General features: G+C 53.3%; 1 protein-coding gene across 3 annotated transcripts in view; it reads right to left on the minus strand.

Moving 5' to 3' along the window:
* The window catches only part of LOC135254414 (ETS-related transcription factor Elf-2-like), a 28,363-nt gene that overhangs the window by 12,140 nt on the left and 3,031 nt on the right, over positions 1-13,192 (minus strand). Inside the window, exons 1-3 of one of the 3 annotated variants that reach the window (XM_064334528.1) lie at positions 7,368-7,868; positions 3,830-4,004; positions 1,392-1,578 (exon numbers count right to left, since the gene is read on the minus strand). In XM_064334528.1, coding sequence (XP_064190598.1) covers positions 1,392-1,578; positions 3,830-3,892 — 250 coding nt within the window. In that variant the 5' untranslated portion in view covers positions 3,893-4,004; positions 7,368-7,868. Of the gene's footprint in view, positions 1-1,217; positions 1,229-1,391; positions 1,579-3,829; positions 4,005-7,367; positions 7,869-13,192 lie in introns of those variants that run through there. The other 2 variants (XM_064334527.1, XM_064334530.1) reach the window with 2 other exon arrangements.

Raw genomic sequence — 13,192 nt, forward strand, 5'->3', positions numbered from 1 at the left:
CATGGTTTTTATGGGTTGTATGGGGGGCTTGTTATGGATGTTATCTGTATGCATTCTGGATTTGTATTCTGGGTCTTGGTTAGCCTGCATTATTGCTTTAGTGATGCAGCATAGGCCCTCGCTGGTCTGTGGGTGTTGAGCCAGGCCTAGCACTGCTGCGTGTGTCAGTCGGGGTGGATGTGCGTGTGTCAGTCGGGGTGGATGTGCGTGTGTCAGTCGGGGTGGATGTGCGTGTGTCAGTCGGGGTGGATGTGCGTGTGTCAGTCGGGGTGGATGTGCGTGTGTCAGTCGGGGTGGATGTGCGTGTGTCAGTCGGGGTGGATGTGCGTGTGTCAGTCGGGGTGGATGTGCGCGCGTTCGATAAGAGCGTTTACAGAAGTAATGCAGCGTAGCTCCCTCCAGGCTCTTGTACGAGCCAGTAATTGAAATGGTATTCAGCGCTGTTTATTAAACATAACTCGCAGTTCAGCAGCCTGGAACGAGTGACAAAGCCAGCCCGACGATCCCGACCGCGGCACGTTATTTCCAGGGGCGGTCGTTGACGGAAACGCGCTGAATAAACGGCTCCGTTCCTGTTCTACTCAAACGCAGCGCCCACCGGGCGTTCATTTCACACCGAGTCTAAAGCGCAGCGAACGCGCGGATTTCAGCCTTAATCTACCGGCCCGATGAAGCCTAACGGGCCGAGGGGCTCGGCTGGCGAGGCCTGCAAACCTGGCGGGATTTCAGCGGCAGGTACGAGAAGCGCACCGAGCAGAGCCCTCTCAGCTTCCTCAGAGAAATCTCACAGTTTGGCAGTCAAGTAAACAACTTTAGACAATATGGAATCTTTCTCGGCACAGAAGCATAAAAGCTCACAGTGTGTACAGAGTGAAAAGAAACTGGCAGTTGTACAGAACAATAGTCAGGGAGCTGGGACTGTAACTCCAAGGTTGCAGGTTTGATTCCCAGGTGGAGCACTGCCAGTGTGGATTACATTGGGCAATCACAAGCACCTCTGCCCTAAAGCATGCACGGTAGAGGCTGTTTCCCGTTACTTCCTAGGCTTTGCTGCCTGGCCCGTCCCACCCTCTCCAGTTCCTGCGTATGCTCTGTGGCCTGTGTGTGTGTGTGTAAAAGGAGGTGTGGCCCCTCCTACCTGTCTCCACCACCTCCACCTGCGTACGCTCTACGGCTTGTGTGTGTGTGTGTGTAAAAGGAGGTGTGGCCCCTCCTACCTGTCTCCAGCACCTCCACCTGCGTACGCTCTACGGCTTGTGTGTGTGTGTGTGTGTGTGTGTGTAAAAGGAGGTGCGGCTCCTCCTACCTGTCTCCACCACCTCCACCTGCGTACGCTCTACGGCTTGTGTGTGTGTGTGTGTGTGTGTAAAAGGAGGTGCGGCTCCTCCTACCTGTCTCCAGCACCTCCGTCTCCACCTCCTGCTCCTCGGCCACGTCGTGCATCAGGTACGTCTCGTCATCGTACACCAGCACCTGTGCCGCGAAACACTGCTCCCCCCGCGGGCTGGGCACGGGCTCCACGATCACCGCCGGGTACTCCACCCCCGGGTCGTACTCCTCCTCACACTGCCCCTCCTCCTGCAGAGAGAGGCCACGCCCATCACAGCTCTGACTCCGCCCACTCACCACAGCATTGGTCAGGCCAATATGATAACTTTCATTTTTAAGTTCAATATATGTTAAATGCAAGAAATGTGCTCATGCAAAGAGTCTTTACAGGGTATTTCGGTGTATGTTCGAGTTGACTAAAGTAGTTTGGAATTCCTTCACAGAATATTTATTGAAACTTGAAAGAGAAAGGCTCAGTCCCATAATTACAGCTGCAGTGAAGGAGAGGGCAGGAGAAAGGGCTTCATTAAGCTGCGTCTCCTAATAAAACCTGCAGAGTTACTGGGCTGTGGCTGGGGGGGGGCGAGACAGCCTCTTCTGCCCTGAACTTCACTGACCTACAGCCCACACCTTCACACGGGTGACTCCAAATATATGCACATTCATTAGGAAATTACACTTAACAAATTACAATTTAATCATTTGATATGAGCTTTTAGCCATTGTGATTTACAAAAGTTTGTTTCAAAAGGTCATGAAACACCTCTAGAAATATAAATGAACAGGAAGAGGATTAGCAGAAAATCTGTAAAGTAATCATTCACACTCCCCCCACCCCCCAAAAATGAATTCTTGGCTGCATCACAGCTTGGCACATCCACAGACTGAAAAATGTGTTTCCCAAATGCTCTGCTTGCTTAGCACACACCCCATCATCCACAGACTGTTACCCAGTTTGAGTGTGATGTACTTTTTCAGGATAAGGTGGTGAAATGTCCTCATTTCTAATTTGATTCCATGAAAGCAGCGTCCTCACGACACTCACTCCAGCAGAATCTTCAGATACAAGCTGAGTTTCCACTACTAGTCCTCCCACTGCTATCCACTGCTCCACACTACCTTAAACCTTTAAAGAGCAGGTGTTCTGGAATGTTTGTTTTTTCAAAATTCAGTGTTCTAGAACTCCACTGCTTTCAGTCACCAGCAGTGATTGTGACATCAGCAGTAGAATGTTCAGATAAGAACATTCTAATCGCATATTTGTGATCTTAAACCTTACAGGGTTAAGACTGCTCAGGAACCTGCTCAGGAGAAGCCAGAAGCAAACTCCCTTTCTGATAAGCTCAGTGCTTTCTGCAACAGTCCAAACACACACACACACACACACGCACGCACACTCACACTCACACACGCATGCACACTCACATGTGCACCCGCACGCGCGCGCACACACACACACACACATCCCTATTGATATGTGTGGGCTATGGAATGCGTTGCATTGTGCAAATTCAAACTCACATATGCACACACAAAACACACACACACCCGCATGTACACCCAAGCACACACACAAACACATGTACGCGCGTGCACACACATACACAAACACAAACACGCACGTACACCCAAGCACGCACACAAAAATCCATTTTTGTCCACAAGTATGCATAAAACATACACCTGCACGCATGTATGCCAACACAGACATTGAACAAACGCACGTGCATACACGCTCACACACAGATGCTCACACACAGACGCTCACATACACGCTCACACACACGCTCACACACAGACACACTGTGGAGACGCAAGCCCGGCTTCAGGGAAACACAAAACAGGCGATCATTTCTGGGGTGTCGCTCACTGGGTCATGTGACACGAGTGAATGAGGCTCTGTGCACATGTGAGACACGGAGGGAAACAAAATGGCCCCGCTGGACCCCATCAATAGTGCCATTCACACACAGGCAACCCAATCTCTCCCAGGAACTCCACCCAGCTCACTGTGTTCTGGCGCCTATCGATTGCTTCTGCCTGGCGACGGTACCTCCCGCACAGATCTCCTTCAGATTGAGAGGGCCCTTTCACTCTTATGTCTTTCTGCATGCTAATCATCCACACTGATTACTGAAACATTACTGACCGCATAAAGGCTCACCAGCGTTAACACCAGAAATTTACTGTACTAATAATCTCCGGCTCACAAATCTGCAACTTCCACTTTTAATTTGCAAAGCATGCTGGGAGGTGCTCACTTTCATTTGGGTACATTATGCCTATTGAATCACTCACATTAATGAAAAGGCGAAGGCTAATTTCAAGAAGAGGATGTAACGCTGTTATTAGGGGCTAATATAATACAGACCGATTGCCACTGTCTGAACTGACACTGGGGGAAGAAAAGCAGAAATGGACCCAGTTTCCAAACCGATGGCAGCCCGTCTAGGTCACATGTAGCTCACTGCAGCTGCCGCCGGTGTTCTCGAACCCTTACCTGCTCCGTGGTCACATACTCCACCACCGATCCTCCGCTATCGACAAGCACCACAGAGGTCATGACGCATTCCCTTGGGAGCGGGTCGTGCTTTCAGCGAAGATTCAGCCAGCCAGCCTCCGCACCACAGCGCCTCCGCGTGTCAGCCTCCGGTACTGCAGTCCCACACCTCGCCCTGCAGGAGAAGAGCAGGAAGAAGGGGGAGGGGTTAGCATGCGCCTGTGTTTGCTGCCGGTGTCGAGTCGGCGTGGGCCTGACGATCGTGGGACTGTCTCAACGGGGACGTTGGGTGCTCCTCCTCCCCGGGAGGGGAAGGGAGACACTGCCCCCGCTTCATCTCTCCCCCCCTCGGGCCAGAGGGGAACCGAGAAACCAAACAGGAAGAGTTTCCGTCACATCACCGGCCAACTGTGACGGCTAACGCCATGGCAACCGACAACAAGCCACCCCCTTTCCTCCGACAGTGCCCTCCCTCAAAACAAACCCTGAGGAGGCCAAACAGCCCATCCGTCCCCTCCCTCAACTGTCTGCTGGGAGGGGGGGGGAAGGGGGGGGGGGTGGAATTTGGAAGCTCTGTGCAATCCAGGTCCTGTCAGGCTTCCTGGCGGTCTGAAGGATTAGAGTGCAGCAGGACTGCAGAAAGAGCGGTCCTCCGGTTGAGACCGAGCATCAGGCCTACGCAGGCTGGACCTACGCCGTGCGCGGGTTAGCGGGCTAGCGAGTTAGCGGTGCCATAGCAGCTCAGCTGCAGGGAAACGCACAACGCTGGAGAGTCCTGCAGTGATGTCATCAGCGTCTGTACCGCACGGTCCAGCACTACCGCCTGGCCAGGACAGAGGCACTGCACTCCCACCAAAAGGGTAAACATGGCCCCCGAGCAGGAGAGAAGCCTGAGTCATGAGTCACATCTCTATAGAACACACACCATTTTGCTATCTCTCCCTTAAATAAAACCTCGGAGACAGATGGGGTCGTGGCCAGAGAGGAGTGACCCAATCCGCTGGCAGACCTCCTACTGGGCGACGCCCTTGGCAACCCCCTTCATTTGAGCACAAAACAGAAATGTGGGAACGGAGAATAAAGAAAACCGGGTGTGTCTCCTGTGGAAAAAGGCCGCAGAACTGCCGATGACTAACAGGGTCCTTCCTCCCACCATCATCATCGTGGGAAGAAGAAACCCAGAAAGGGGGTGCAGCCGGGGTCACTAACGGCCAGCTGGGCGGAGCCCAGAGGGAGCATCTGGTCCAATCACAGTTAGGTACTGCCAAGCGGACACACCCACACTGCCACCCTCACTGCTGGAGAGAGGCTGTAGCTAATGAGCCTGGGGTCCCTGGAAGCTCTCTGACGCTCACACACTGGGGACAGCAAGGGTAGAAGGGAAAGGAGGGGTAGAAACACACAGGAGGACAGGAACGGTGGGAGAGACCAGGAACGACAAGAAACGCATCCTGACCGTGCGGACGTGTTTGTGTGAGTTAACGCAGGCGTTATGTGTTTGACTGAGAGTTAGTGTGTGTGCATATGCGTGCATGTGTTTGCAAGAGTGAGCGAGCATGCATGTGCATATGCGCGCGTGCGCGTGTGTGTCTGCATATGTGCATCTGTGTGTGTTTGTGTGCATATATATGTGTTTGTGTTTGTGTGCGTGCACATATGTGTGTGTGTGTCTGCATGTGTGCGTCTGTCTGTGTGCGTATGTGTGTGTGTTGATAGGAGTGCTTCAAAAGCAGTGGGTTTGAAGCTGACAAAAGACAATAAGAGGTCCAGGAGCAGCCATTGTGTTGATCTGAAAGGCTGCCCAGCGCTGCACAATGGATTCAGGACATTATTTATGCACCGAGCACACACCCTTAGCCAGAAATGAACAGAGCTGTACTTTACCCACTCACACCGCTCCTTATTTACTCAAGTAACAGGCTTAACAACGCACCAGCAGCGCTGCCTCCAGGATCTAACCCCGCAACCTCCACACTACAGGCCAGGTGTGACCCCACTGCCAACCGAAACAGAATGACGCTTTTAAAAGGGCAGATTTTGTAGTCATTCTACAGCACAGAGAGTGGGTGACAATTGCGAACACAAACGCATGATGCTCGCAGGGGGAAATGCGCAAGTCTTCCACGCTATGCATGATCTTATCTTGCAAGCTACACCTGTGTATGGAACATGCTTTGTGTGCTAGTGGTGATTTGTAGGCTATCAAATTCTAACATCAATGTGACATTTTTTTGCCAACTACTTTCATTTCTATAAGCTTACCACTTGATATTGCTGGAATAAACACAGAAAGGAGTGATTTCAGCCCAGATTTCAGTGCAGAGGAAGAGGAGGCCAGTGGTGAGGGGCAGGATTTTGGAGGGCACACACAGACACACACACACGTATACATGCACAGGCGCGCACACACACACTGAGACACACACACACACACACACACACACACACGTATACATGCACAGGCGCACACACACACACACGTATACATGCACAGGCGTGCACACACACACTGAGACACACACACACACACACTGAGAGACACACACACACACACACGTATACATGCACAGGCGAGCACACACACACTGAGAGACACACACACACACAGAGCTGCCACACTCTCGTTTTGTCTCACATGTTGAGCAGCAGCTTGGAGCACACCTTACACACTCACGCAACACCGAGCCTGAGATGGAAGTCTGCCATCGACAGTAACCGCACACAGCAACACGAGCCTGGATTCAATCCCAGCACAATGTGTTCCGTCCTCAACTCCACCAGTGAGAAACCACGTGGAGAACGAATCGGAGCCTGGATTCAATCTGAGCTCAATGTGTTCCCTCCTAAACTTCAATCTGCGGGCTTAAAGTACCTCAACCTTCTTTACGGTTCTGTCCTGCTCTTCTGATGTTCCGAGTTCACTTAAAGGCCGCGGACATTAAAGAAAAACAGAATCTGGAAGGAACTAGGCCACGGTGGTGTACGGTCAGGCTGAAACTAGGGCAAGAACACGCTCGTCTCCAGCACCAAAGCACCAAACAACATTCACTCGCCCTTTTAAGCACAAAAAATGAAAAAATAAAAAAATTAGTCTGCACTTTTTAAAGCACTCTGCAGCGCTGCGGACAGGATGAGAAAAACAAACAGAAGACGACGAGAGAGATCAAACCCGTTCTACCCACTCCTCTCTCCGCAGGCATTCCTCACTCCGGCGATATCGGCGTGCGCTACACGGCTCCACGCGTCTCTGCGGTCGGGCGACCTCGCGTTCTTCGCCCGCTACATTTCTATAACGTCCCAGACTGCACCTGTGTCAGGCAGCCCGGCGGCACCGCGCGGTAGAGAGACCAGAGTGAACGCACGCCAGCCGAGCCGCCTCACCCTCGCAGCCGCTGAGATCCGCGCGGTAAGCGCTACGTAGCGCTGGGCGGTGTGTCGCGCGGCTCGGCTCTGACCTCACACCGCCATCCTGCCTCACGGCGCTCCACCACCGCACACTCCCTCACCCGCCGTCCCGCACCCCGTCCCGTCCACCTACCGGCCAGGAGCACAGGCTCGCTCCCCCACCGCTGCGGGACCGTCCCCTGGGGTCCCATCCTGTCCTGTCCGGACCGGGCCCAGGAGAGAGGGAGAGGAGAGGGAGAGGAAGAGGAAGAGGAGAGGAGTCCAGGTGCTCTGCACTCAATCAGAGGCTGTGCTCAGATAAGGCTCTCTCTCTCTTGCTCTCCTCTCTTGCTCTCCTCTCTCTCTCCCCCTCTCACTCTGCCTTTCGCTCTCCCTAGCTTAGTTCCTCTCCCTCCATTTCTCTCTTTACTTCCATCTCTTTTTCTCCCTGTCTCTCACTCTGTTTCTCTCCCTCCCTGTCCTTCTCTCTCTTCCATCTCTCCGTCTCCCCCCTCTCTCTCTCTCTCTCTCTCTCCTCCCAGTGCAGACAGACTCCAGGCCCTCCCCTTGTCCAGGCGAAGCCACGTTCCTGTAGGCAACTCAGCAATTTCTGCAGGGGGCTGGGTCACATGGTCACATGGTCACACAGGCAGGGAGGGACGGCCCAGACAGTGTCACATGCTCCACAACAGCAGCTCTTTGTTCAACGGCAAGCGTGAGACACACCTCCTAATACACACACATACTCTAACAAACACACACACACCCTAACAAACACACACACCCTGACACACACATACTGTACCACACAAATACTCTAACGCCACACACACACACCCCCTAACACACACACTAACAAATACACACATACTGTACCACACACACACTCTAACACACACACACATACTGTACCACACACATACTCTAACGCCACACACACACACACCCTAACACACACACTAACAAATACACACATACTGTACCACACACACACTCTAACAAACACACACATACACACACTCTAACACCACACACACACATACCCTAACAGACACTCACACCCCCTAATGCACACACACACACACACTATTAAATATATAACAGACACGGTCACTGTGAAGCTTCTATAAGATCCTCTCACTTGCCAGACTTTTTTTGGAAAAAACTGAGGAGACTGAGGAAACTAAAGACAGAAGCTCCACCCTATTGTTCTCCCATTGGATAAGACAGTCCTGCTGGTAAACCTCTGAGCACATAAATCAATCAAACCACACTCATATCTGTTTCTCTAAAAGTATGCTTTTGGGCAACTGATATCCTTTCAACTGCTAACAAAAAAGAGCTCAGTAGTTATTTTAAAGATTGATCCTCTCCTGGAACACAGGAGCTTCTGCACACTGGAATATTCCGCTGGTCGATAGAAGCACTTTTGCGCTGCAAGGATCTGCCCAAAGTCTAAAGCCGGGACAGTTCAGTCTGTCTCTAGATGCAGTCCAGAGAGACAGCACCTCCTCCTGAATCTGCCGCGTTCTGGGGGAGGCTGAAGCACCCTGAAGCTTCAGCTGAACTCATCTCATGCTCATTCTCAACCAGCGTTTTCTACCAGCAAACCAGAGCTTCTGAAGCTGAGGTTTGCTTTATCAGAACCAGCCACATTCAATGCAAGTGCAAGCAGAGGAAACATGACTGAGCAGCTAGAAGAGGAGGAACAGGCCCCCAAATGCTATTAAATCCGCCCCATTAAAAATCTCTGACAAGAGCTGGAAATTTTACACATACTTTAACATTAAGTCTTTAAATAATAGCGGAATTACCCAATTATCCTTTACAGATCAGATAGTATTCCACTGCAAAGGGACAGGAAACTGTTGTACCAAACAGACAGCAGTGACAGCATTGTTCCCTTCAGTGCTAAGGCCAACGCTCTATGGTGCTCAGTCCAGTAGGTCACTGGAGTCATATCACCACGGCGACCCTCGGAGGGCTGTATCACCATGGCGACCCTCGGAGGGCTGCATCACCACGGCGACCCTCGGAGGGCTGTATCACCACGGCACTCGGAGGCTGACCCGGCGACGCTGAGGGCTGACACATGCGACCCGAGCACCGCGTGCGACCTCTTTGTGAGGCGTGTGCAGGGCCTGCCTCCCGCAGTAAGGGGCCATGGCGACTCGCGCCCGAGGCCAAGCAGAGCTGAGAGGAGACTAAACGCCTGAGAGAGAGAGAGCAGAACACGCAGCGCGAGCGGCGGGGTGGAGGGGTGCAGGGGGGCGGGCTCAGCGCTTGTGTTTCTGGCCAAGCTGATACTATTTGGATGTCTGCAGGAAGTTTACATTTTATCCTCTTCTTACTTGTAGAATTGTATAATAGAATTTCCACCGCTCGTCCTGTGATGCTGACTGTGATGATGCATCGGTCTGCTGCATCACTCGGGAAGCTGCAATGCTTCATGGGATACGAAGGCAGCAGCACAGCTGAGCAGGAAAGAGCGGGAATTTTTTGTGGTGATTTTTAAAAGTCTTTCATCATGTCATTATCTGATTATTCCAGTTTGTAAGACAGAGTTCTTCATTCAGGTCAAAATTAAACTAATACTCACATCCTGAAAATCAGCACAGAGGACACTGGGAAAGATGGCACACACCCCACACAAGCAGCACTGAGACTCAGATAATTCAGCTTTCACTTCCCTTAGAAAACAGAGCGAGCGTCTGTGTCTCTGTTCTAAACCAGCTCGACGGCTCTGAAGGCCCAGGCTGTACATTCAGTTCTGCAGGAGCACGTAGCTCAGGGCTTCAGCTGGAGCAGAGACTGGGAGATAGCTCTGCAGGAGCACGTAGCTCAGGGCTTCAGCTGGAGCAGAGGCTGGGAGATAGATCTGCAGGAGCACGTAGCAGGCTTCGCTGGCAGAGTGGGAGATAGCTCTGCAGGAGCACGTAGCTCAGGGCTTGCGCTGGAGCAGAGACTGGGAGATAGCTCTGCAGGAGCACGTAGCTCAGGGCTTCAGCTGGAGCAGAGACTGGGAGATAGCTCTGCAGGAGCACGTAGCTCAGGGCTTGCGCTGGAGCAGAGACTGGGAGATAGCTCTGCAGGAGCACGTAGCTCAGGGCTTGCGCTGGAGCAGAGACTGGGAGATAGTTCTGCAGAAGCACGTAGCTCAGGGCTTCAGCTGGAGCAGAGACTGGGAGATAGTTCTGCAGGAGCACGTAGCTCAGGGCTTCAGCTGGAGCAGAGACTGGGAGATAGCTCTGCAGGAGCACGTAGCTCAGGGCTTGCGCTGGAGCAGAGACTGGGAGATAGCTCTGCAGGAGCACGTAGCTCAGGGCTTGCGCTGGAGCAGAGACTGGGAGATGCACATGGGATAAGGATTGCCCGGGCACATCCTTTACCTTCCTGCTGAAATACTTTCACTTTTCACCCACGGGTACGAAGCATTAGCCACCCTCACTATCGCACGGGTACAGCACAGCTGACCGAGTCACAGATCTGAACAGGAAATCCCCCCCTCCCCCCCCCCCGTCAGAGCAGTGACATTTTCCCCATGACCCAACGGCCACTGTCCACGGGTGCTGTGGCTTTTCTTTAATTTAGACTGTTATGCTGAAACACAGGCGCTGTATTTCGGAGTCGGGCGTGCAGGGGACCGTGGATGTCACATGCACACAGCCCTTACACTCTGAAAGCTGAGAACAGCAGAGGGGGTTAAAGGTCAAAGGCAAACACGAGTGCCACCCCCCTAGGGCGCATTTGGGGTCAGAGAAACAGTATTCCCAGATGGACCAGGGAAAATCTGGGACAAATCTGGGAACGTCACATCCCCGGCTGACATCACTGCAGATTCGCCACCATTCCCCTGATTGGTCAGGGTCACTGAATGCAGTGGGTTTGAGTCTGAGGCCTGAAATGCATTCTCAGCGGCCTGATTTAAATTTAGCCACAGAAGCCCAAGCGGCTCTAAAGCTCTTAGCTGCGAGGGGCGAAGCACCAGAGGACTGTGGAAAAAACAACAGATGAGCATCTTGTGAATAAACAGAGAAACAAACACATCCCACATGCGGAGGGATCCTCGGGCCAGGGCGAGCCGGGTCCTATTTCAGCACCATGAGCTCAGACTCCACCCACAGCCTGCCGCTGTGCCGCCACGCAGAAGGGAAAACCAGCCGGAAGGTTCCACAAAAGGACCCTAAAAAAGCTTCAAGCCACTTCCTGTCAGTCATACGCATCTCACCGTATGAAACCTGCAGTCTGGCACACGCAGCTCTGTGTTGGCTGTCGCTATGGCGCAGAGGGATACGGTAATGATTGACCCGACAGAAGCAGAGAAAGTTTAGCCATGAAATCCTTACACATTCACTGCCGATCTGGGCTGAAATCCTCTCACATACAGGAGCGCTAAGTCAGTAGAACTCTGTCTTCAGAATAAGTATCTACACTCTGACTGCATTAACGGCTGAGTTTACTGCTTCAAAATCACAACAGCCACTAGCATGTTTATTCCACTAATACACTGCTTCTGGGAGTTATCTGAAATATGCTTTCTCACTTCAGACTTCAAACCGTGAATGCTCCGATAACAGCCAATGACGAGCTGGAAGGTTTCCAGAAACCCCTTCAGATATATAAAATATCCTTAATCGCAAATAAAAATCCTCTGGGCCGATCGAACAGGCGCACAGAAACTGAGATCAGTCCACAGATCAGGCGGAGGCAGGCTGCGCAGAAACTGAGATCAGCCCACAGATCAGACGGAGGCAGGCTGCGCAGAAACTGAGATCAGCCCACAGATCAGACGGAGGCAGGCTGCGCAGAAACTGAGATCAGCCCACAGATCAGACGGAGGCAGGCTGCGCAGAAACTGAGATCAGCCCACAGATCAGACGGAGGCAGGCTGCGCAGAAACTGAGATCAGTCCACAGATCAGGCGGAGGCAGGCTGCGCAGGCAGGCTGCGCAGGCTGCAGCCGGAGGGCTTGTTCAGAGCGGTGGAGGGTTTGGGGGACGGTGACGCGCGCGGAGAACAGCTGGCGATGCCGGAGAGCACAGCCGCCGCCCGGGGCACGCGCTGATCCCCCGCTACGCGCCGCTCGGCTCGGCTCGGCTCGCGGGAGCTCATCCGCGGCGTTGCGCACGGCGACGGCCGCACCTGGGCCGCGATAACAAACGGGCCTCTGTTCCAGAGCCCGCCGTGCGCTCCCCACGCTCCCTCTGATCTCTGCCGCCTCCTGGTCACCACGGCAACGCCCCACCCCCACCCACCCCGAGCGGGAGGGAGGGAGGCAGAGCAGCTACGCGGGCGGGGACACCATACGGCCGGGGGGGTAATGCCGCTGTAGGACTGCCCCCCGACAGTCAGGGCTGGACCGGGTCTCTCCAAGAGGATCCAGACCCTCGTTTGAGCCAGAGAGAGCAGAGCAGAGCATTCCAGGAAACAGCCAATCAGCATTCAGACACAGCTTTCCCTCTGGAGGGAGCACAACTGTGAAAACTGTACCTATTGTGAAGCATCATTTTCCAGCGCAGCATAAACCTGAATCTGTACTGGAACCTCCTTCTGAAGGAACACTGTCAATACAATGCTAATCACTCTTTTCAGGGTTAGACTAGGGTGTTCATTTTGAGTGCAAATGACAGACCTGCCCAGGAATGCCTGGGAATAAAGAAGACACAGGAACACAGAACCTGAGGAAAAACACAGTCAGCTGATCCCCACAGCACGGGGCCTGCGAGGGCCAGATGCATTGTGGGTAGAGGCCGAGCTGGGCTGGCGGTTCGCTCGCTCCCCCCCCTCCGCTCAGAGTTCAGCAGAACTGCCCCGCTCCCTTCCTGTGACGGGCACCGCTCTGCCAAAAACCGCTCCGCAGTCGCCATCGCCAGGGCGCGCGTACACACAAACACCCCCCGCAAACGGGACGCTGCCAAGGCCGGGGGGGGGGGGCGTACGCATCGCACACTGCACTGCAGGGCTCCCCTTCTCCCTGAC

The sequence above is a fragment of the Anguilla rostrata genome, chromosome 5 (genome assembly GCF_018555375.3).
Source record: "Anguilla rostrata isolate EN2019 chromosome 5, ASM1855537v3, whole genome shotgun sequence".
In the NCBI taxonomy this organism is placed as follows: Eukaryota; Metazoa; Chordata; class Actinopteri; order Anguilliformes; family Anguillidae; genus Anguilla; species Anguilla rostrata.